This window comes from Chondrus crispus, genomic scaffold, assembly GCF_000350225.1.
Source record: "Chondrus crispus Stackhouse genomic scaffold, scaffold_354, whole genome shotgun sequence".
Lineage (NCBI taxonomy): Eukaryota > Rhodophyta > Florideophyceae > Gigartinales > Gigartinaceae > Chondrus > Chondrus crispus.
In genome coordinates this window covers 58,897-83,402 of record NW_005179248.1, presented here as the reverse complement: position 1 = coordinate 83,402, position 24,506 = coordinate 58,897, and the positions used below count along the sequence as shown (strand labels likewise).

General features: G+C 50.6%; 5 protein-coding genes; 4 read left to right on the top strand and 1 right to left on the bottom strand.

Annotated features, from left to right (window-relative positions):
- Positions 1 to 2,046: 2,046 nt before the first annotated feature.
- CHC_T00000498001 (hypothetical protein) lies at positions 2,047 to 3,147 on the top strand. XM_005717883.1 is given in 2 exon segments: positions 2,047 to 2,463; positions 2,464 to 3,147. The coding sequence occupies 1 exon segment, from the start codon at positions 2,047 to 2,049 to the stop codon at positions 2,461 to 2,463; it is 417 nt and encodes a 138-aa protein (XP_005717940.1). The 3' UTR covers positions 2,464 to 3,147.
- CHC_T00000497001 (hypothetical protein) lies at positions 3,148 to 3,432 on the top strand. The gene has a single exon (XM_005717882.1). It carries the CDS (start codon positions 3,148 to 3,150, stop codon positions 3,430 to 3,432), a length of 285 nt encoding a protein of 94 aa, XP_005717939.1.
- A 5,427-nt stretch (positions 3,433 to 8,859) lies between these two features.
- On the bottom strand, positions 8,860 to 9,441 carry CHC_T00008266001 (Sel1-repeat containing protein). XM_005717881.1 is given in 2 exon segments: positions 8,860 to 9,057; positions 9,058 to 9,441. 1 exon segment carries the CDS (start codon positions 9,439 to 9,441, stop codon positions 9,058 to 9,060), a length of 384 nt encoding a protein of 127 aa, XP_005717938.1. The 3' UTR covers positions 8,860 to 9,057.
- A 4,755-nt stretch (positions 9,442 to 14,196) lies between these two features.
- Positions 14,197 to 14,637, top strand: CHC_T00000496001 (hypothetical protein). The gene has a single exon (XM_005717880.1). It carries the CDS (start codon positions 14,197 to 14,199, stop codon positions 14,635 to 14,637), a length of 441 nt encoding a protein of 146 aa, XP_005717937.1.
- Positions 14,638 to 15,929: 1,292 nt separating this feature from the next.
- Positions 15,930 to 16,295, top strand: CHC_T00000495001 (hypothetical protein). The gene has a single exon (XM_005717879.1). It carries the CDS (start codon positions 15,930 to 15,932, stop codon positions 16,293 to 16,295), a length of 366 nt encoding a protein of 121 aa, XP_005717936.1.
- The last annotated feature ends 8,211 nt before the right edge of the window (positions 16,296 to 24,506 follow it).

Below are 24,506 nucleotides of genomic sequence, written 5' to 3'. Positions count from 1 at the left end.
AGCAGTGTTCCTCGCCATACACGTCTTCAAAGTCGTTCGTTCGCCTTATATCAAGTCTAGATTCAACCATTGCAGCCTTATAATACCAGGTGACGGTACCAAGATTAGGTTGCGAGTTAACACATTCAAATCTGCTCGGCGACAGCGTGCCTCGTGTGCCCATACATGTAAGGTTGCTGCTTGTGGCAACAATGTAGTTTCTACGCCCAGGGCATATGTGCCCGTTGCAGATCTGGCACACGCCCATCAGTTTCCTAACCCGTTTCCAAAGCCCACTGAGTCGTCCCTTCCCTACATTCAGCCGAGACGAAGGTGTTTTCATTAATAAGGGCCTTTACTACGCTGCAACGGAAAACGTGGGGAATGCGGCCGGGCTCCCATCCTGGATTTCCATTGTTGCCGTGCTCTGTCCACTTCGAACTCGAGCCGGCTCTTGTTACTAACAATATAGATAGATTGGTTTGTGTATGATGTGCGCTTTGCGAGGGGGTGTCCATAACAGCGTCGCAGGGAAGTGTCCATGACAGAGTCGCAGGGAGCTATAAAGCTTTACTATAACATCCGAGTGCAAACCTGGGGTTCTTGATGGAAAGCGCATATTCTATGGTCATTCCCGACCCCTTGATTGGCTAGTAGATAGATTGGTTTGTGTATGATGTGCGCTTTGCGAGGGGGTGTCCATAACAGCGTCGCAGGGAAGTGTCCATGACAGAGTCGCAGGGAGCTATAAAGCTTTACTATAACATCCGAGTGCAAACAGTAAAGGCGTTAGTACTGTCATGACGTCTTCAATCTCGCGACAACAGCTGGTAGATGTGGATGGTAAGGCATTGGCACCGGTATTCCTTATTTCGCCGCGAGTTAGGAGAGAACGAACTATCGGTTCATGCAAACACTGACCAGCGCCATGCAATGATACTTGAAATCTTGATACTGAGGGACTCATCTGCCAATAACGGGCTTTGTGGTATTGTCTGTTCAATCGTTTTTCGGCAGCCTATGACTTGGTTTGGTCCTCTGCTGACGTTGCCCGTGGTGAATGGAGCGACAATAGTGCTCCACTACTGTTTTCCTGGCAGCTTGATGCTGCCCACCAGATTTATTTTTCTTGGCGTTGCCCTCTACACGATACTCTTCTGATGGCTGTGATGCTCTATGGAGCAATTGCGTTACATCCATCCCCTACTGAGGTATCTTCCAAATCCCCCTTTGTGATAACTCATTCACCCAGTCCTATTTCAAGTTTTCTCATATCATTTTCTTCTCGCTGGCCTGTCGTAATCGAGGTCATGTACTGTGCACAAATTGGTAGCGATAGGGGACAAAACTTGAAGAGTTACATCGATTCGCCCTCTTTGTTTTTTCTCTAAAGAGTTGCCGGTGAACGGTAGATCCCGTATCTTTCTTGGGAAATAACATCCCCAACCAACAACTGCAAGAAGTATCATAATACAGAGATCTCCAATGACGATATTTCGCTCCCTATCACATCATACTTCTCATGTTGAAGACACCGCGAATTTGAGCATTCGCTGCTTTCGAGCTGACTGGGACGGTTGAATAAGATTGTTTTCTAGCTCTTCTATCTCTATGCGGGTTTTCATTCAGCCACCGGCAAGTATTCAGAGTAATCATTGGATAGTTTGATAGAGGCGACATCAGCCGTACTCAATAGCTCATTCAGGCGCACGCATTATGGAAAATCTCATTTAAATGCGCTATTTCTTTTATCCCTCGACTATATTCTTTTTTTGTTGACATCCATAATGTCTTATCCTTGTTTGAGCTTATTCGTTTCCCTGGGACCCAAATCAAGTACGCGAATTTGTCTTTGCAATCGAATCGTGGAAAGTCTCGTTCGGAGGGGAGCTTCCAATATTGGACAACCGCAGAAACGATTTCATTCCCAGAGTGCGAGCTTTTATGAACGCATGCACTTCTATGTGAAAAGAGTGGCTGTAAACAAGTAAGGGGAAATAACGAAAAGGTTCAGCTGTACCAGCAAATCATAATAGTGAAGTATACAGTGAAGCATGTAGAAACGGTATGCATCCTTCTATCATATGCGCGACAACTCTTGTGCAAGATCTTACATCTCGGAGAGTCCTTTTCGTCTGTTACGTTCAGATAAGTTCTCTCCAACACAATTCATTTCTCTGCCAATCAACAAAAGGTTTCGCAAGGATGCGTCCCTTATTCAACTGCAATCTTGAGTTCAACATTGCCAAGAAGCAAACGTTGAAGCAGCCTTGCGTATGGTCATATTTTGTTATCGTGGGATGCAAGCCTAACCTTTGCGGCAGTTTTGTGTTGATAAGGATGATCTGTGGTCAAACTCGTGACTGCCACCCGAAGCTGTTGAACACTCTTGAAGATTTTGGCGATTTAGGATGCTATAAAAGAAGCAGTTCCAGTCCTCATCAAGCTCAGCCACCCCATCTCATCAGCTTCCTCTCCAACTGAAGCAAGAATCAGAAGCAAGAATCAAACAGACGTCCAGCAAGCTCGTATCTCACATTTGCCCTTGCTACCATGATTCGTACAGGAACATTTTTACTTTTGGCCCTTCTGGCCCTGTTCGCAGTCGCTTTCGCCGTAGACGTTCCCGTGGAAGGCGATCTCACCGAGCAGAATGACATTGAAGAAGACATGGATGTGGCGGAACGTTCTTATTATCGATACTGCCCTAAAAAATGCTACAAGTCCTACCACGCTGCCTATAAGCGCTGCTACAAGTACCCGTACTGCAAGGTTACATATGGTTGCAAGTACTCTTACCACTACCACAAGTATGCTAAGGGATACTACTGCAAGTACTACTATTCAGGTGGCTATTACCCCAAGAAGCCGCATTACTAGAGGGGTTTCTTTTCTGGTAGTGATCTTCTTCTTAGGCTATCTGTCCGTTGTCAGCGGTGGTTGAAGCTCAAGTTGAGAAGTGTCCCGTTAGAAGTGAGAATCCCCTTTCTGAAGCGTGGACGCTTGGAGAATAGCTATGAAGAGTGTACTCGCTTCTGGTGAGTTTGATCTTTGAGATCGAGCGTCGCTGTTGTCTGCAATAAAAAAAAGTTGCTAAAATCTCTGATTGCCTGCGGCTCATCTGTGTGTCCATTTATCTTCGGGTGGACAAACACCAGATATAATTTTATGTACAGTGTGAAAAGGGATTATGCAATGGCTTTGGTGCAAGCACGATCGGGTCGGTTAATTTGGGGGAAGTTACGCGGGGGTCTTGAGGGATGTAGACAGTTACACTGCCACAAATCGACACCAGTGACTTGCGCACGACAGAAGGCGAAACGCAAGTCACTGACAGGAGAAAAAGATAAATTCACCGACACAAGCCGAGACACAAACCGACAGGAAACGAAGCGAAACACTGGCAGCAGCGAAATCCGCTTCGAGCAACCAAAGCCTTCAGACTATAAGTAGCTAACTTGTAGGAGTAGAACGAGATATAGGGCCGAACTCAGAAGTAAACTCTCCTCTCAACACCAGTGGCCGACCACCCGAGTTCGACCACTACCCGGACGCTGTCTGTACCTCCGCACCCCTACCTTTCAGGGTACAGTTGTCTCCAGGGACCAGAGCAATTGCGAGATGACGATATGATGTGTTACACACTCCCATCGTACGATTACACCGCAATGAGAGACCACAGCCCCATGTCGTGGACCTCTTGCCGTGTATTACACGGCAGCATTGACAACTCGACGCCAAGGCCTAGACCTATCCGAAGAGTGTACTATACGGTGGTGCGGAGGTAATATATACTGTAACAGTTCTTTCTGAGAAACGAAACGCAAAGCGCAACTACGTTTGCAAGACAACTTGACATATTTCACGGATAAGCAACCGTCTACACATTTGAGAGGTTCGGCCTTTACCAAGTGATAGGGCCGCAGATTCTTCTAGAGCGGAATGACTCTACATCTCATGTTAGTGGTAATTGCACAACTTTTGGCGAGTAGCACACACCAGGCTGCTTTCGGTGCTTGCTACAGAAGCTCTCCCGGCAAGAAAGATACATCACTTGCACGACAGGGTCGGTCACAGTCCGGGACGTCTGTGAAGCAAGATTTCTAAGAACCAGTACCGCACACAGTTGCATGGCAGTAGAGGCGTCTCTGTCTGGAAGGCAAGAGTTGGGGGATTGCAATTAAGTTTCATAATAGCCACTGGACTACAGTGCTCAACCCTGCATCAATTACCCCATCTCCGTGATCTATTCGCAAACCTGTTAATCTAGCCGCTGACAGGGCGGAGAGAGCCACAGAGCGATCCTCTCGCGTAGGAAAAATTTTCCCCCGAATTTCAAAAATGTCCTACGTTTGTCTCTCACGACAAACAGCACCCAAATTCTCCAGTCACCAGATACAGTGCCCCGCAACGATCTTGACCCGGTCCTCCTCACACCCAACATCACGTGTGATCCCTCTTTGTACATCCCACACTCGCTCGGCCCTGTTTATGCCTTAACCAAAGATGTCACATGTCATCCGTCCGCTCCCATCGCAACGCTACCTACACGTCTCTTGGCGTATCACGTCATTGCGCCAGCCGACTTATGCTCTGGTCTCCACATGCGGCCACATGCCATACTCATACGTTATTGCCACCCGTTCCAATGCCTGACGATTTTCGTCTCCATTCATAGCAACGCTGCGCACTCCATGGGTGTGTGCGCACAATGCGTTATCGATTAATGCTTCCGTCTCGCACTCGAACGCTCTTGTCACGTGATCTAGACGCCGCGCAACTTTTGTCCAGATAAATGCGCTTTAGCGCAATGCTACCCACCCCCGACTCATGGCCATGGAGACACCTCCAAATTCCTCTCCCTACTCGAAAGCGTTACCGGCTCATCACCATATTTTACAGGCGCATGGCTGTTCCCCTCACAGCCAGACTGCTCCTTGCCCTCGTGAAATGGGGCTTTTCTCTACACACTTCGGATGTTAGTTCGAATACATGATTCAATACATGCCTCCAAACTTTACGCTTTTTTCCTACAGTTCTAGCAAGGTTTCCTGAACCCCGACCCCTCATTCAAAGCAGCCCTACAACCGAGCAATTCTCGTCCCTGCCTGGAGATTGCGTAAAACTGTACTGGTCTGCCCTTCACTCATTCAACTGGTGCCAGTTGCCAGCATCCACACACTACTGTACTGTACTCTCTTTGAGGTCTATGCGTGACCTCCAAATTCAAGGAGAGGTGGTAGTCTCGTACTGAGACTGGTTGAGGTTGCTCTCGCAAGGCATGTCCCGCGCCGGGAAATATGAGCTCCATGTTGCGCTGGGGAGGCGTGAGCCGCTGCACTGCAAGAATACAAAGTCCAACGTTAAAGATACTGTACGGCTATACGGTACCTGAAAATTTTTGTAACTTACTTTATCAGCACTTTTGCCGTATTGCATCAGTGTTTTCGAAAAGGGGCAAGAGATCAATTATCACTCTCTATCCTTCGGGTACCCTTCGAAGGGTAGTAGTGTCAATCCGACCAAGCGTTATCATGCCATAAAAATCTTGGAATTTGATTTCTTTTCAACTGTGATGTCCACGGTTCCTATTTTTGCTTTGGTAGATGACTCGTCTTAAATTTTTTCTAAAGTTAGAACCGACTAGAAACCCTCCAAGGCATTGTTTCTACAGTATGCTACGGTATAAACTTAGCGTAAAGAAAAATGCCGACTGTATGCCGACTATCCCTTTTGAACAGCTTTTTGGGCGTCAGCGAGTTGGTTTCCGCTTGAATTGACGAGTAGGTGCTTTACATGCAGTGATTGGCTTCTGGTTTCAAAAAAAGAAGGGAAATCGCGAGTTTGGTTGTCGAGAAAAATTAAAACATCTCTTGTCCTCATATGAGGACTAACGGTCCGATAGACACTACAGACTACACCTAGTGAAAGCCAACACATTGTGTTCAGGGCTTTCTATCCGCAGCATCCGTATAAGCAAGAATCCGAAATTTCGTGATGTCTTGCTAATCATTTTCGTTCTCGACCTAAACTTCGGTCACTATCTGTACGTTCCGCACTTGCGTGCTCTTGTCGTTCGACCGAAAAACCGCACGGTTTTGTCTTTCCTTGCATTTCTGCTCTCTGTCCCGGTTCTCAGTCAATGCAAGCTAACCTTCTTCTGGGCCGCAAACTTCCGTCAACTTCTTTCACCACATCATTGCCCCCTCCTCCTTGTGCGTCTCCTGTACCGCGTGAGATCATGCATGCTGTGACAAATCACAGGACCCAGAGGCAATCTTTCCTTAGTCGAACCCGGTCGCTCGCGGCGCTCGGCGTAGGGGAACGATGTATAAAGGCAACAGCAAGAGAAGTCAATGTGTGCGTCTCCCCGGGGTCCCCGGATCCCAACGCAGCGTGCTCTGCCTTTATTTTTGAAACCCAAACGGGTGCAGCAATCCGCACTCTCCGCCCGGTGCCGTCCCTGTCAGGCGATGACAGTTGCGCTGCGCCCTACACGCCTCCTGATCAGGCAGACCAGGACCACTGCTGTGCTGCAGCGGGGCTTTTCGCTCGGTGGTAGGTCCATGACGTACTTACAGTACTCAGAGGGGGTACGGGTGCGCATTGACGTTAGCCCGTACAAAGGCTACGCACCCAGTATCGCAGTGTTAGTGGTGGCTGTCCACTCACCTCTGCGGCAGGCTCGCACTACAGGGATCAACCCTGCTATGCCCCGAGGCATCGTGCCGTAGATATCTCGATCCCTACCTATCCTTACGAGCGCAGGGCGTTACCATGCGTAACCCAGCAGTGTCCTTTTCGCAATGCACATTCTTCTGTCAATGCAAACCTATCCTTTTACTTTGCGTAACTCTCCGTTGACCCTCCGTCGACCGCTTGGCAATCTCCTACCAAAAACATAGGCCTCTGGTTCCGTATCTTCCTAACGCATAGACTCCAATGTTCCTTTCGAAGCGAACACAAACGCCGTTCTCGCTAACGCTCTCCACATTGGACTTCAGAACATCTAGAGTTACATGCACTGTGGAACCCAGAGACGAGTACCCACACACTGGCATTTCTCCGCAAATTGATTTTCGGCTCCTCATCATGCGCGAAAGTACGCTTCCTAGGCACGACACTTCTCCTTCCACGAAAAGAAAACAAATTCCTCGTTGCGACCACGACTGTGCAGACTGACATCACAGAGCTGAAAGACAATCAAAAAAACCGAACTTCGTTGCAGCACATGGGGTCGCTCCAACGTGAAATCGAGAGGCTCGCTAGCTTCACAGTGCTCATTGAGCAGCAAAAAGACCTGACAAACCCAACCGACGTGCATGGGCACCAAGCCCTACGGACACCTTGGTTAATACCCTGCTAACCATAATCTTCCGGGCGTAGGCATCCTGCAGTGCTGCAGCTCCTACGTGCGCACCGGGCGATGCTGATATGAAGCTGGAAAGCGTTCCGAATTCACTGGAGCGATCGAGTGTCCTGCGACGACTTTCCGTGAATTTGCTGGCCTTTTAGCACAATGATACCTGCATGCAGAGTGGTGTTCGCAGCGAGCAATTGGTTTGCCAGCGTTTTCTTTTCATCATAGGGCCTTTTTCGCTCAGTGCGACATGCCGTGACACTGGTGGCTTACGAAGTCGGGCCTGTGAGCCCTAAGATAGCGAGTGAATCAGGCATACTGCTCGAAAGCAGCATGGCCTGCTCAAAAATGGAAGGCGACGATGAAAAGTGGGGCTCGCCATGTACAAATACGAGGGCCAGTCGACCTACTTACTCTTGTGCCTATTGGATCGTTGTCCTCATATGAGCCCCGTTCTTTACCCTTTCTTCTAAACATGTCACGTGTCTTGTCGCCAAGAAATGCATTCATTCAATCTCTCTTCCCCTAGTCACCGTGCTCAGATGGACGACCACGATGCTTCAATATGGTTACGGCTGACAGTTCTCGCTTCTAAGCACGTCCATTTCAATACGAATTTTTCATCTGAGGGGATATTCCACGCTCAGTCTTGCACCTTCCATGGTTGACGCTCTTCAACTTGACTTTAATCGCCATGACACAGTTACCACAGTATACAGCATTCACTGAATGTCCAAACATATTCTGTACTGCTGCTTTTCGAACGCACTCCATCGCTCCCCGCAACTTCAACAAATGTCCCATTCTTTCGACAACTTGTACGCTTCTCGTGCCTCTTTTAGGAATATGTATTCCATACTCATCCCACGAGCTGAAATATAAGTTGACCGACTCCCCTCACTCAATGTTTCCTTCTTCAATGCCGAAAAATGGGTGTGAGATGGCCCCAAACTACCAGTCGAGGAGTAACATGTTTTTGCTTTTTACCGTTATATTCTTTGAATCCTATGTTTCGTCTTGCAAAGTCACCATGCACCATGCACATGGGCAGACTGTATCTATCTCGCTGTTTCGCCATGTCCAGTAACGTTAGTATCAGTTGGACGAGGTAGGGCATTACAGCTCCTTACCCTCTCGCAAATACGCATCGACAAATAATGCTGATGAACAAGGGGGGCGCTTTTTACATTTTATCGGAACATTATGGGTTGCCGAGCGGTACGCACAGCATGGGCTTTTCTGCGGAGGTCGTGAAAAACGACGAATTCGTCCCTTGTGAACTTGTGTGACGTCGTGGAGGCGACGTTTTGTGTACTGGATTTTATCCTCCGCAAGGTTGGGAGCGAGATGTTTCGCAATGTCGAGCTGTCGGAAGTGCGCCCCAAGTCTGAGACCACGCGAGGGCACAACGTGTGTGCGGTAGACCATGACGGGACGGGCTGGTGGACATCAAGTTTAGCCAAGGGATTTGTAACGAGTTTTTTGAGGGGGTGACCGGTTGTTGAGGAACGAAATGGAGCTTTGACGACAAGACACAAGACCTGTTTATGAGAAAGGGGAATGAACCGGGCTGGTGTACATAAGAGGGGAAGCAGCGTGGGTCGTGTGCGTCGACTAACGCGCCAGTGTTGCTGCGTGACTTCATACAACACTTTCGAAGCAGCCATGGCGCAAGAGTCCCAGTGGTTCGTGTCCCGTGTCCCCCAGTTACGCCCGACTCAGCTTGACTCCCTCCCGCACCAGTTTCCCGAGAAGCTCCACCACTTCGTCTTCATTGCGCCCCTCCATGGCGTCCTCGAACAGCCTCGAGGCCCGCGTGGCATCCCTCGCAACCCGTTCCCCCCGTCCCTCAGCAGGACTGCCATGCTCAACATAGCGTCCCGATCTTGCTGCGTCTCGATCGCGCGCTCGTACAACCGCGCCGCGCGACCCGCGTTGCTCCGCACCCTGTCCGTGCCTCGCACTAGCATGTCGCCGAGCGCCACCATCGCCTCGACATCACCGTGCTCTTCAACCGCCCGCTCAAATAACTTCACAGCCCGCGCCGCGTCCCGCCGCACCCCGTCCCCTCCGTCCCGCAATAGGCTCCCCAGGTAGCGCATAGCTCCGACATTCTGCCCTTTTTCGATGGCCAGCTCGTACAATTCTATAGCCCGAACCATGTCCGTATCCACCCCTCCCGGGCCATTGGATAATAGCCAGCCTAAACCCACCATCGACCCGACATCATCGTGCACTTCAATCGCTCGCTGAAACAACTTTGCAGCCCGAGTTACATCCTGCACAACCTCGTCCCCTCCATTCATCATGAGCACTGCCAGGTTTTGCATAGCTTTACCGTCATCGCCTCTCTCGATCGCACGCTTGTAGAGCTCCACAGCACGATCCACATTTCTCTCCACTCCCTCCGCCCCGTTCTCCAGCAGGATACCCAGGTCGACCATCGCCCCGATATGATCGTGCTCCTCAATCGCCCGCTCAAACAGCTTCGCAGCCCGAGCCACATCCTGCACAACCTCATCCCCTCCATCCTTCATCAGGAGTGCGAGATTGCGCATAGCGGTGCCATCATCGCCTTTCCCGATCGCACGCTCGTAGAGCTCCACAGCACGACCCACATTTCTCTCCACTCCCTCCGCCCCGTTCTTCAGCAGGACTCCGAGGTTGACCATCGCATCGACATCATCGTGCTCGTTGATTAAGTCCTCGTACAGCTCCACAGCCCTCGCTGAATTCCGTGCAACTCCGTCCCCTCCCTCACTCAATACAACTGCTAGTTGGAACTTTGCGTAGGGATCTTGACATTTCTCAATCGCGCGCTTGTACAGCTCGACAGCCCGAAGCACGTTCTTCTCCACTCCCTCCGCCCCGTTCTTCAGCAGGACTCCGAGGTTGTTCATCGAATTGACATGGCCGTGCTCGTTGATTAAGTCCTCGTACAGCTCCACAGCCCTCGCTGAATTCCGTGCCACTCCGTCCCCTCCTTCATGCATCAGGAGTGCAAGATTGTGCATAGCGTCGCGGTCATTGCCTTTCTCGATCGCACGCTCGTAGAGCTCTACAGCACGACCCACATTTCTCTCCACTCCCTCCGCCCCGTTCTCCAGCAGGATACCCAGGTTGACCATCGCATCGACATTATCGTGCTCTTCGACTAAGTCCTCATACAGCTGCACAGCCCCCGCTGAATTCTGTGCAACCCCGCCCCCTCCCTCACTTAATACAAATGCTAAGTTGCACCTAGCGCGGCAATCTTGACATTTCTCAATCGCGCGCTTGTACAGCTCGACAGCCCGAAGGACGTTCTTCTCGACTCCCTCCGCGCCGTCATTCAGCAGGACTCCGAGAGCGACCATCGCGCGGACGCTTTCATTTTTGTCGATCGCCTTTTCATATAACTCGCCAGCGCGTACTGCGTCCGTCTGGATTCCCTCCGCTCCATCTACGAGCAGGTTGCCCAGTTTGACCATGGCGTCGGAATCATGGTGCTCCTCAATCGCGCGTTCATACAACCCCATGGCGCGCTCTGCGTTGATCCCGACGCCTTCTGCGCCTTCTGCTAATAGGTTGCCGAGGCCCACCATCGCCCCGACATGATCGTGCTCCTCAATCGCGCTCGTACAGCTTCACAGCTTCCGTTGCATCCTTCTCAACTTGGTCGCCTCCGTCCCTCATTTCGTTGGCTAGCTTGAACATGGCGTCACCGCCACTATCTTGCTCACGACCCGCGGGTCGGTTCAGCCCGACGGCTCTCATGGAGTTGTCTTCTGCGCTCTGCGGCGCTTCTGCTCGCAACTTGGTCATTGCTCCAGCAGACTTACGAACGGCACCGCCCTGATGAGCAAAAGCAGCCCCCAGCGCTGAACACCGGTTTAGGACTGGAGGCGTGTGAGTGGAGAAATTAGCAAAAGATTACAAAATTTTAGATGTGCTAGATTTTATGATTTTTTAGATTGATGGTGGGCGTTTCTGGAAGCGCGCGCTGTGAGAAATAAAAAGGTGCTGGAGGCTGCCTCGCAGGCGGCCGGGGGGGGACAGCACACAACTCCCCGGTCCCTACCCAACATGTGGTGTACGATATTACCCCTGGGGTAATTTACGCCTGGCGGAATTCCGCAACTATTCTGGAAAGGTACTGTAAAGAAAGAAGTATGATACATTGCAGAATTCTGCAACGTTTTGGTTCATAGATTTTTAATTTGAGTTAATTTAATTTACGCTACCACTCCAATACTGTAAGAGCATCCCCACCGGTCGGAGAATAAATGAGCAAAGAGCTAAATATTTTCAACACTTGTCATTCAAATACTGGTGCGCATGCCCAGGTGCATTTGTTCACATTTGGCATTTTAGCTCCGACATCAACACACTCCACCGGTGTTGCCAGAGCTAAATGCAGAAACGCACTCAAATGGAGCAGTCTTCATTGGAGGAACAGTTAAATCCTCTGGATTTCGGCTGGTCTGCACCGGCCATTATTGTGATGGGAACGAGGCTCGAGATGGAATAGGCAATGATTGGGTGGGTTGGTGGGAGCATGTTCTGCACCTGGGAGAGCGGTGTGCGAAAGGGAGCGCATAAACAGGGTGGTGGTTGGGCAAGATCGCATGTACCTTGCGATCGATGCAGAAGGAGAGGCGCAGGTTGGAGGGGGAGGCGCGGCAATACGCGAGCGACGCGAGCGAAACATGTAGGAGAACGGGAAGTACTAAACGAGCAGATTCCCGCCACCAGAAAACCAATAACTGCTTCGCACTTGTGTCATGGACTTTTTGGCTCTGGGCTATTTTCGAGGTGTGAAACCGACCGATTTGCACCCTGGAAATACCCCCGGGCTAAATAATTTTAGCTTTTGACTCCCCGGTGGAGCGGATTCACCAGGTGTAAAAGCTAAAATTTTACCTTTTAACTCTTTGCTCATGCCGGTGGGGATGCTCTAACCCGGGAGTATTACGAGTTTGTGTGAAGGGGATTTAGGGGTGGCAGGGCAAAGCGCAAGCGGAAGACAGTGTAAACGGCAGACGAAGTCGCAAGCAAAGCGGGATAAACTGTACGAGGGCGACTGCTCTGCCGGAAACTGTTGTAAACTCTGCCACCTTTCAAAAACTGTAGGGCCTAAACATGAAGGCCTGACCACTGTGTTTTCCCAACCGTCCACCCCCCTCCACCGTCTGAAGCGCGGCGCGGACGGGCGGGCCGGCGGGAGTGCCGTGGGGATGTGAGACAAGGGATTAGGGATATGGGGGATGGGGGATGGGAGGATGTGAGTTAGTTGAATAGAAGGGTAGGGGGTAAAGGAGGGGGGTGGGGAATCGGCCGATGATGGCCAAGAGTCTCTGGTGCCCATGTTTGTGCCATACACTTCGAGCAGCAGCAGCAGCCGATGAAAGGCGGCGAAGCGAGGGTAGTGAGCAGAGAACTTATGGTGTGCGGGGGCGTGCCGGCGGACGAGGACGAGGGCGTCAGCCGGGGGTCTGTGGCGGAGGCCGCGCTCGAGGCGGCGCAGCAGGGCGTAGAATCGTCGTTGGGGGCGGCGATGGGGTGTCACAGGTGCATGACGCACATGGCGTCGTCCAGCGGGAGGCCGTCCGTGATCATAACGCAAGCGAGGGCGGCAGTGACGCTGCGCAAGATGCCCTGGGTGCAGGGGATGACAGCGGCGGTGCCGGTGCGGCGGGCGCGGTCGACGAAGGCCAGGATGGGGCGGGAAGCAGGCGGACAGGGCCAGGGCGGCCGAGGCGTGGATGCTACCGCCTTCTAACTCACCCTTAAGAGCCGCGGACGCCCGCACCATCTTCGCACTCTCAACTGTGCGTTGATCGACGTGCACAATCCCCTCGGCTCTTTGCCCCCTTTTACGAGCAGGTCGTGAGCACAAAAGGCAAAAGCGCACAAGACTGCTGAGAGACAGCGATGTCCTTTCAATTGTCGAGTGGGACGCTGCGCCGGGCGAGGGCGGCGGGGAGGGCTCTGATGGTGGGACACGGGCTGGGCCGGCGGCGGCGGGTCAGGCGGGCAAAGGCGAAGGGGCAGTGGCGTGCGTGAATAAGGCGGCGACGGCGGGAAAAGCGGCGCGCGTGGCGGTGCGGAGGGCGAGCGCGGCGCGGAACCGGCCGAGCGCGAGGCAGAACCGCGAGAGGAGAAAGTTGCGGGAGGCGCGGAAGACAACGTGGATGCGAGGGGTGGAGCGCGAGAACGAGCGGCTGGTGCGGCGGACGAGGGCGCTCGCGGAGAGGGTGCAGGTGCAGGTGCTGGTGGGGGTGGCGAGGCGGCGCGGGAGGCGGACGGGGGGCGGAGATGTGAGAGAGAGAGTACGTAGCGGGAACAAGGGCGTGGCGGAATGTTACTTGCACCCCTTATGAATTACAGCAACAGCGAGGATACAGTGAGGGTACAGGGAGGAATCCTCCCTGTACCCTCACTGCCGGAGGATTGTTTTCTGCGGAAACGTGTGACACGTGTTCCAGCAGAGTTGCAGCTGCCACTGTTGAAACAAGAAACTCACAAAACCTCTTTTCTTCGTCGTCTCTACTCTCGCTCCTACTTATCCGTCTCGCTGCTGGCTGTAATCGGACAGCCTATCGTGCTCGGTGTGTTACTGGGGGCCGCTTGTATTACCTGTGCCGGTCAGGACACTTTCCCTTTTGCCCAGTGCTTATCTCTCACATGGTAACCGATGCCCCTTGCAGAGACTGTTCTTCATTGGATCGAGTGACGACGCCGACGTTCCATAAAGGGAGAGGGAAGGACGTTGTCGGATGGCAGAAACTTGGCAGGCCGCTGCTTGGCACGAAGGAGGGGCACGAAGGAGGAGGGGAACGGCAGCGAAACAACGTCTCGAGATAAACCAATTCTCAATGCCGTCACAACTCTCGATCGGGGCCGCTCTGCAACTTCTTACTTCGTATGTCACATTGCCATACCGAACTGTGCCTTTCGCAACGCGCTTGCGCTCTTCTTTTCGCAAGACATCCATGTGCGCCCCTTGCAATGCTCGATGTGCTTTTCACCTAACACGCGCTCCTATTCCCTGCCATAGCTCCCAACCAACATCTTTCCTCTCTCCGTTCTCCCGACGCCTTTCTCTCCTCGCAAACCCCATTCGCGGTCTTACAACGGCGTCTTATTCGGCTCCCCTGACAACCTCGGAAACGCCCGTGGCGTTGCCTCCACTTTTCTTACGGCCACAATACACTTGTTCCTTCCGTCAACCTCTTCCGCCTGTTCCCCCTGCCCCTGCATCCACTCCCACGGCCACGCCTCGCGCACACCTTCCAACTTCCCGCCCAGCCTTCTGATGGCCTCTTTCGCGGCGGCCATCTCCTCAGAGCCCGCGCCCACGCTCTTCTGCGCGAATAACGCGCCCCCCACCTTTGCCAGCGGCACGCACAGTTCGCAGCAACGCGCGTTTCAGCCAACGACCGTGCCACGACCGCGTCATACCGCCCCCGATGCATCTTACTCTGCCACCCTCCTCTGCCCTCCCCCACACCGACGTGACGTTGCGCAGGGCCAGCTCGCGCTCCACGATGTCGTGGAAGCGCGTCTTCTTACGCGCGGCCTCGAGCAGCGTGACGTCCCACTGCGGCCTCGCGATGGCCAGGACGACTCCGGGAACCCCGCGCCCGCGCCGACATCAACGACGCGCAGCCCGGCGGCAGCGGCCGCGGCCTCCGCGTCCAGCGCCGGTAGCAGGCTCAGCGCGTCCGCAACGTGCTTAAGCACCACGGCATCGCGCGTGCGGATCGCCGCAAGGTTGTACCGCTTGCTCTCGCTCAGCAGCAGATCCGTGAGCCGCACGAGCCGCACGAGCTTGTTGAGCCGCGCCACGTCCAGGCCCGGCGAGTGGGCGGCGCGTCGCAGCACTGCGTGCGCGCGGGCGATGTTCTGCTGCGTCGCGCAGCGCCACGCGCAGCAGCGGCCGCGCCCCGGTATGCGGATCGCAGCACGTGACTCGCGCGCCCTGTCGGCGGCGAGACGGCGATGGCGATGCGGCAGGCGGTGAGCCACGGAGTCATGCAGACGGAGCTGTTGGAGGCCGACTGAGGGGTGGGCTAAACTGTGCGACCGATGGATTCGGGTAAGGGGGTAAGGAAAGTCGGCTACTCTGCCTTTAATGGAAACAGAGTGTCGCTAGCGTACAAATGGGTGTTTTCGATTAACAACGAGTCGACGTTCGAGACTGGTGTCGGAGACTCGCCCGCAACTCTGCCGTCCCGCTCCGTCCTCCTTTTCCCCTGTCTTCCTCCCCAGCTGAAGGAGAAGGCCATCGAGGCGATGATGAACGCACTACTGTACACGTGTTACTGTTGTCATATACATTAATAATATCCAAAAATATGCACTACAGTGATTCCTTGATAAAAGAAAGAGAAGAAATTCTCCAATAAGGAATTTCCTCGCATTAAGAAACTTCGAGGAATCCACAACCACAGAACCCCTCTGAACTGTGTTCCGTAAATCACTGGTCAAAATACAAGGCATGGGCCCTTTGAGCGACGCAAGCGCAGTTTCAGAGGACCTGTTGATGTCAGCTTGGATGTACAGGTGTAGATGATTGGGTGCATCCAGGAATACACTAGAGTTCCAGATGCCCAGATCCTTGCGCTGTAATACAGCGCTAATACAGCAATCCCACCATTGCGATTTACGTACACTGCTGGCTTCCTCCTATTTCATTGGTTTAGCGCCCCTCCTCGCTCCTGGGCCTCCATTGCGGCCCCGTCGTTGTCTGTCAATATACGTGCTCCTCTGTCTGCACGTTGGCACACGTGTCACACTTACGCCGGCGGACTTCTGCAAGTCCCCCGACGTCGCCTGTTCCCCGCTTGTATTTAGCTCTGTCCAGCGGTCCTGTAACCGGACGTGCGGGGGTAAGGGTGACCCCACCGCGCCTTGCCCAAAATCGCAAAAAGCAGACAGTTGTCCTCCGGTAATTGGATCTACTATCTTTTAATCAAGCCGCGCTTTGGGGGAGGTGGTGATTCAGAGATGAACCCCACCGCGCCTGTATGTAAAAATTATCAGCTGACGGTGACTGTTACTGTCCGCCAAGTGCATCCGAATCGTTGAAAAAGGTGCATTAAATATGGACAGAATTTAATTGACCTCATCTGTCAACCTACAGTGCATCTCTCAAACAACTCTACTGATAATGCAATAACTCGTAATTATCAGCAAAGGGATCGCAAATAAGAGAATAAAACGGGAGGATGAGACGCGCGGGAGTAGTAGTATAAATAGTCAGAAGCCCGGGCAGAATAGCTGCTTCGGGTAAGCAAAAAAAGGACGAAACCAGCACAGTAAATTGACGCGAACATTCTCGCCCGGTCCTGCCGGATAACACTTACTGTTTTTTCTACTTTTGCGACAGTCTAGACTTTACGCTCAACTAGTTTCTTCGAGAAGAACAACAACCTCAGTCTTTCAAGTTCAAGATTTTTTGGTCTTTTCGAGAGTGGTCTTCTTATCTCTTTCTTGATATTAACGCAGTACGTTTTATCAAAAAGAGGTAAAGCCGCCTTCCTCTTTAGGATAACTCTCATCGGAAATAATAAAAAGAGTAAGTTCTTTATTTTTCCGCTACCTCTAAAATAGGAACGTAGTTGCCTAACTAATTTCTATTTTGGTGGTATTCAAACCAAAATTCAGACAAGGACCTTGGGGCACCGCAAGCCCCCGAAGAGCAGTCAGAAGAAAGCTCTCAGCCGGGCGCACGGAGTCGACCCTGCACGCCCGTGGTAAACTGGGACAGCGACGGGGAAGACTCCATCACCGTTTTGGACCTCGTCGAAGAAGAGGTTACCCCGGCGGACCAACCCCGCCCGGAAGACAAGATTTACGAGAAGAAAACACGTGTACAGAATGTACACGCAAATAGTTCTGGACACGTGGACAGCGCGTCACAGGTTCTTCGAAAAATTAAGGCCTGTACTACAGTACTGAAAAGTAATTTGTCGGTTCTACCGGAAGTCGTGAATAGGACACTACATCGCGTGGCCACCTCACGAATCGGTCAAAAGCCTGCTCCTGCACCCCTGCTCACGTGCCAGGTGTGCCAAGTCACGTTGACTGGCAGGCACCAACTCCGCCAACACAAGGGTGGGAAGAAACACCGCGCACGCGAGGCTGGACATCAGCGCGAGGCCGAGGACTTCTACTGTGACATTTGTGCGCGTTTCTTTCCCTCCGCGCACGACCTCGACAACCACCTCATCGGCCCTATTCACCGCCGCCGAGCCCAATTCTAGCGTGAGCGCCATCTCACTCGCCAAATTTAGAAAAGCAAAAACTGTTTTGAATCATTTTCCAATTTATCATTGTCTAATTCAAAACATTTTTTTTGAGACATTTCAGAAGCTATTTTGCCACAATCAAGAGACCAACTTCAATTGTTTCCATCTTTGCCAAATTAGTACACAACACGTATTACACGGTTGACACAAACCCAAAAATCGGATACGTGTCACACATTGCACTAGGTGTGAAAATTGCACACGTGTTTACTACTGTACTAGCTGTGAGCGTTGCACACCTGTACCCGTATTCAGCTTGAATTAGTGTGAGCCATAAAAAAAGTCAAAATTTCAGTATAATTGTAAGGTTGCAGAAAGCTTATTTTTCCTAAGGCTAAAGTAACTTACTAAATTACTTTCTGGAGACTTTAACTCACCAAACACTATGGATAACGGAATTGACGAGGCAGCTACAGAGGCCATCACCAAGGAACTTGAAACGTATACACCACCATCTCCAGTTCACAATGATATTATATCAGTTATTACGCTACACATTACTCGCGCAAAATCTGAAAATATTTTGGACACAGAACTGGTAGAAAGATTACGTGACGACCTCCCTGTTGAAACTCTATATTCTTTCGAAGTACGGAAGGGCACCACGTTCGTTTTCAGAATCATCCGTGACTTCTTACGTGCAGAAGGTGTAGAGTATATCAGACATCCCGCAACTGACCGCATCTCATGGGGATTAGTAAAAATGTTATACTCAGACTTGGACGACATCGATTTTGCTTACGAAAGGCTTGTTCAACACAAGAAAAGTAGTCCAGCATGTATGCCTACTAACAAGGAAATTGAACGTCAAGCCGGCCCACCAGTACAAGGTTACCCACCTGTGAGACGTGACTCCGAAGCAAGAGCCGCTCACAACATGGCATTGCGATTCAAGAACCAGGATAAATTCACGGGAAAACTGGGTGAGGACCTCACGGAACACATCAATAACTACATTGATGCCGCCCAGGACTACAACCTTGACCAAACCAACAAACTTGCCTTTTTCCACAACATCTTCGATGGAGAAGCTAAGCGATTCTATCGAGAGAAGGTGAGGGACAGGTGTGGAAATTTTGGTCAGGCATGCCAAGTTATGCAAGACGAGTACAACAGCATAACTCGGCAGAACAGAATCAGGAAATACCTCCAGAGCCTGAGAATTCAATCTTTGATGCATGCCAAGAAGCTCAACACTGCAGAAGCTTTGGAAGAGTTACGTGAGATCATCACACGTTTTGCTCCTCAAGGACCACGGACTCACCGTTCCGAGGAAGACAAGGTGGAATACCTTTACAAGGCTGTCGTTGGTGCCCCGTGGGCCAAGTCAGCCCTTGCGAACTCGCAGTCCACATCTAATCCTTGGGACTTCCAACATCTGTATACAGCACTCCACGCCGCCTGGCTTCAAGACCAGGAAGAGCAAGAAGGTAGAAAGAAAGATCTGAACATCGGTCAATCTTCCCTACATAAAGAGATAAAATCTTCATCCAAATATACTCCTGATCTTTACTACGAAGGTCAGAAATATTACGGACGACCGGAGAAACCAGGATCACGCTCATCTGCCCCATTCAGGCCCCCTCAAGACAGCACAAAAGCCGGTCAAAATGGGTTAGACCGTTATGGCAACCCCAGGCTATGCAACAATTGTCAGGACCCTAATCATTTCATCAGGGACTGCCCCAAACCTCGCAACGTGATGCGAAATATTTCATCGCAAGTCAGGAGATATCCGAAGAGAAGCCATCAAATCCTCTTCGAACTGTGTCAACAAGTGGAAGATGCGTTGTTCTCTACGGACGAAGAAGACCCTTCTGCTACCCTTACAGGGGACAACTTCAAGCAGGAGGACTCTACCTCATCAGAGAATGAGACGCCTGAACATCCCGATAAAGGAGGACAGGTATTCCACGTTACTGGTTCTGAGAATCGGGGCATTCCATCAGTTCTTGATCTAGAGGATTTTTGAGGAGAGGCAGTCTACTTTACCGTCGTAGTTTGAAGTCGAAAGAAAATAAATCACGCTACGAGACTGTCCTCAAGAAAAAACGGTCCCGGTACAGAATCTCGCGTAGGTCAAGGACAGCCCATGACATATGAAGAAACCGGCGTCTCAGAAAATCCTCCAACGATGCAATGACCAATTCTGTGTTAAACTCTCGCCGAGGTCTTTCACAGATGAGAATCAATTTGGATGAACGCAGGAAAGACTGGCAGGGAGCTTTCATCGACACTGGAGCACAACGCGCTGTTATCGGACAACTGCAAGCCAAAGCATACTGCAGATTTGTTGGGAGTAAGTTCAAACTAAAAGCGAACTTCAACCAGTACAGATTCGGTGTTGATGTGCAGAAGTCATTCGGATCAATCTCAATTCGATTACCGTTTCTCAAGAACGGATTTGTGCCAATTGAGGTTGACGTAGTTAGAGCGAATGTACCTTTTCTTTTGGGATTAGATTTGCTCGATAAACTTCAACTATACCTGGATACGACAAGAAATGTACTAATCAGTTCTCCGGGAAACGTTTCTGTCCCAGTCGTAAGGAAGTTTGGACATGTCTACCTGGAATGGAAACGGGAAGATGCAGTACTATTCTCAAGAAGTGAACTGGTCAAACTTCATAGAGGTTTTCGACACCCAACGGATACGAAACTTCTGAATCTCATCAGAAAAGCTCGGCCGCACGAGGCCACCGAGGCCACCACAAAAGTCTTGAAAGAGATCTCTAAGTCATGCAATACCTGTCAAAGGCTTGGATCACAACCAACTAGCTTCAAGACCACGTTACCCACACTGCAAGACGTTAAGTTTGGTGAAGAAATATCAATGGATCTGATGTTCATTGAGGGAAAAGCAATTCTGCATATTGTCGACACTGCAACTCGTTTCAGCTCGGCCATATTTTTAGACTCTCAGGGTCAGAATTACGGACAATCAGTCAACGGAATATGGCTTGCTTTCCTTGAAGCGTGGTGCACTCTCTATACAGGATTCCCTAACCGCGTCAGAACTGATGCGGGATCCGTTTTCACTTCTCCTAGGTGGAAGGAAATGGCCGAAAGCGTTGGGATAGAACTTCGAATTTCAGGAGTCGAAGCTCACAACTCATTAGGCATTGGAGAAAGACTACACGCACCCCTCCGAAGAATTTATCGAAGGATAATATTCGACTTTCCTCAAACTGACCGCAACATTGCATTGAAACTGTCAATCAAAGCCATGAACGATACCAACGGAGATAACGGACTGGTTCCCTCACTAGTTGTATTCGGGATAATACCAAGATTCCCAATCATTAGCTCAGATATACCCGCTCAGAAAGAAAGGATGCTTGCACTTTCAAAGGCACAAATGAAAATGAATTCTGTAGTGGCAGAGAGACGCATTCTTGCTGCCCTTACTAGAAGAATCCCAACCGCAACCGATTTCGTATTTGAATTAGGTCAAGAAGTACTTGTGTATCAAGAAAGAAGTAAAGAATGGATTGGACCCGCTACCATCACAGGTATAAGAGACAAAATAGTTGATGTTAAGAGCAACGACGGGCAATGGCATAAGACTATGAACATGCAACAAGTTAAGCCTTATGTTCGAGAAGACTCTGAACCAACAGACACGCTCTCACGGGACGTGTTCCTTTCTATAATGTTGAAGCCGTTAAAATCAGTAGACAGACCAAAGCCCTCTAATTTTGATGTAGAACTCACTGAAGTGATCAAACCTGGTGACCCCAGATCGATCGATGAAAGATTTAGAGCCGCAAAGAAGGAGCTGAGAGGTTTGATTGAAAAAGGAACTTGGCAGCTTGTCTGCAAGTCAGAAGTGCCTAAGAACGCAAATATTCTCGGTGGTAGATTTGTACTAGCAATAAAAGATGAAGGTACTAAAGACGAAGTATGGAAAGCCCGTTTTGTAGTTCAAGGATACAGGGATAAGCTAAAAACGTCTCTTGTACATGATACTGCCACACCAAGGCAACACTCCACACGAATTTTGATCGGATTGGCCGCAATATGCGGATTCCGACTATTTTCAACAGATGTGACTCAAGCATACCTTCAAAGCGCAGAAAAACTTATGAGGGATGTATACATCAAACCAACTGGAGAATTTGAACTGAACCAGGACAAGTTGCTGAAGTTGTTAAAACCTTTGTACGGTCTTGCCGACAGTGGTGATTACTGGGGCCGTACCATCAGCAATCATATAAAAGAGGACTTGAACATGACCGGAACAACCGGTGATGGAGCATTTTTCTTTAAATGCATACGGGACAAGCTTGATGGCATGTGCATTACCTACGTGGACGATGCCCTCCAAGCAGGTACCCAGGAGTATTCAGATCTCGCTCACAAGACAGAAGAGAAGTTCAAGTGTAAGGGAAGAGCTTACGATAAGTATACTTTCGTCGGAGTACAAGTTGAGAAAAGGGATTCTGAATACATGATCCACCAAACGTCGTACATCCGAAAGATAGAGGCTGCCGAACACAGCCACGTACAAGTCTTATCGATCATTAAGAGCCAAATTAGCCTGGATTACCTACACTAGACCAGACATTAGTTTCTCTATTGCTCAAGCCGCCCAGGTTACCGAATCACAGTATGCTACGGATCCAAAAATTTAAATCCGATACATTAACCGCACCATTAGACGACTCAAGAAAGAGCCATACCTACCACTGAGGTATCCCAAACTTGACGATAACAAGTTACACATAAGAGTTTATTCAGATGCTTCGTATGCAAACAACTCTGACGGCTCTTCGCAGCTTGGATACATCATATTTCTATGTGATAGCAGCAACCTTTGCCAACCACTCTATTGGTCGTCTCATAAGGCTAAACGAGTGTCAAGATCAGTTTTAGGCGGCGAAACTATGGCCTTTGCTGACTCTTTTGATATGGCCTTCATGCTCAGACATGACATACAGAAGATGATGAACATAAAAATACCGATCCTAATGTTTACGGATAGTCTCTCACTATTTGATGTTATCACAAAGGCATCTACAACGGTTGAAAAAAGACTAATGATTGACCTCGAGGTAGTCAAAAAGGCGTACCAACAAAATGAGATGAAACTGATCGGATTCATTCGATCTGAACACAATCTAGCTGACTGCTTGACAAAGGCTAATGGTAACGATGCCCTTGTCAAAACGTTGAAATATGCAAAAATCAATCATCCCGTGGATCAATGGATTGACAGAAGCCACACTGAGGATATATCACGTCACAAGTAGAGGGAGTGTGGAAATTATCAGCTGACGGTGACTGTTACTGTCCGCCAAGTGCATCCGAATCGTTGAAAAAGGTGCATTAAATATGGACAGAATTTTATTGACCTCATCTGTCAACCTACAGTGCATCTCTCAAACAACTCTACTGATAATGCAATAACTCGTAATTATCAGCAAAGGGATCGCAAATAAGAGAGTAAAACGGGAGGATGAGACGCGCGGGAGTAGTACTACAAATAGTCAGAAGCCCGGGCAGAATAGCTGCTTCGGGTAAGCAAAAAAAGGACGAAACCAGCACAGTAAATTGACGCGAACATTCTCGCCCGGTCCTGCCGGTTCACATTTACTGTTTTTTTCTACTTTTGCGACACTGTAACACGATACATCTATTCATATTCAGGGTCACCCCAAGTAGGCTACAAGTATGTCGTAGAAATACATTTGGCGCAAAGAATCAAGCTACTGCACGCGTCTGTTCCACAATTGGCGGCAACTTTTGCTCGTCACTTGCCCGCTCTCCATAATATGTAGGCTTCTGTTTGGGAATTATCAACTCGGCAAGTACACCACGCTTTCAATTCCTATTATGAACTCTGGAACTGCGCTCTCAGCAACGCACAGGGCAAGATTCTCCTCGTCTGACCACCCCAGTCCCTTACCCTTTTTCCTCACTCTTACTGCCGAGTCATCAGTCCTAGTAACCACCTCAGCCATTGCCTGCACTTCTCAGAAGACGAGAAGGAGGGAGAAGATGGGAAATGTCCACGAGCGAAGGCTGCACAATACTCCTTTTTGCGTCCCACACTATTGATGGGACTTCAGTCAAAACAGCCCCAAAGCCATTTGGAAGAGCTTTGGTAGAGCTGTAAGCACATGAAATTCAGATGTTTTCTGTACCGTTACTGTAGAACGAAGCTCGCCCAAACGGCGCTTTGGACAAAAATCTCGACCAAATAATTTTGGTTTGGAAAAGAATCCTTCCCAAATTCTAAACTTTAGGACAAATGGTGGCGCGGTGGGGTTCAAAATTTCTTCCATCGGTCCGAACTTTAGTCCATCGGTCCAAACTTTAGTGGTTGGAATTTTAGGACAGAAATTTTGTTGGCGGTGGGGTCACCCTAAGAGGGACACAATATATACAGCCTCTGCGAAGTTGGTCTACAGTATTAGTAAAGTGACAAGTGGGCTCCGTGCGCGCTTCGTGCGCCAAGCCTGGTCCTTTCCTCCTCCGCTCCTCGTTCTGCACACGCTGTCGTTCCCCGCCCCGCTCCTCCCCCTCCCTCTGCGCTAACTCTCCCGTCTTCTTTCTGGTCTTTGTCGCCCCTTGCCCCCTCGTCCTGCCACACGTTACTCGCCCCTGCGCGTCGCGCCCGGTCCGCGCCGCCGCCCGCCTGTGTCGCCTTCCCCCCCGGCCGCGGTTCGGTCCCTGCAGCCCGCAAACATGGTCAGCGCCGCTGCCCTCCACGCCGCCGCTCGCTTCCGCCTAACACTGCTACTTGGCGGCGGCTCCCGGCACCCACCCGCCTGCGCGCGCCCTCCTGCACCGCCGGCTGCGACACCTGCCCGGCTCGCAGCGACCACTTTCCCCGTTCTTTGCACCTCCGTGATGCGCGCGGCCCGCGCC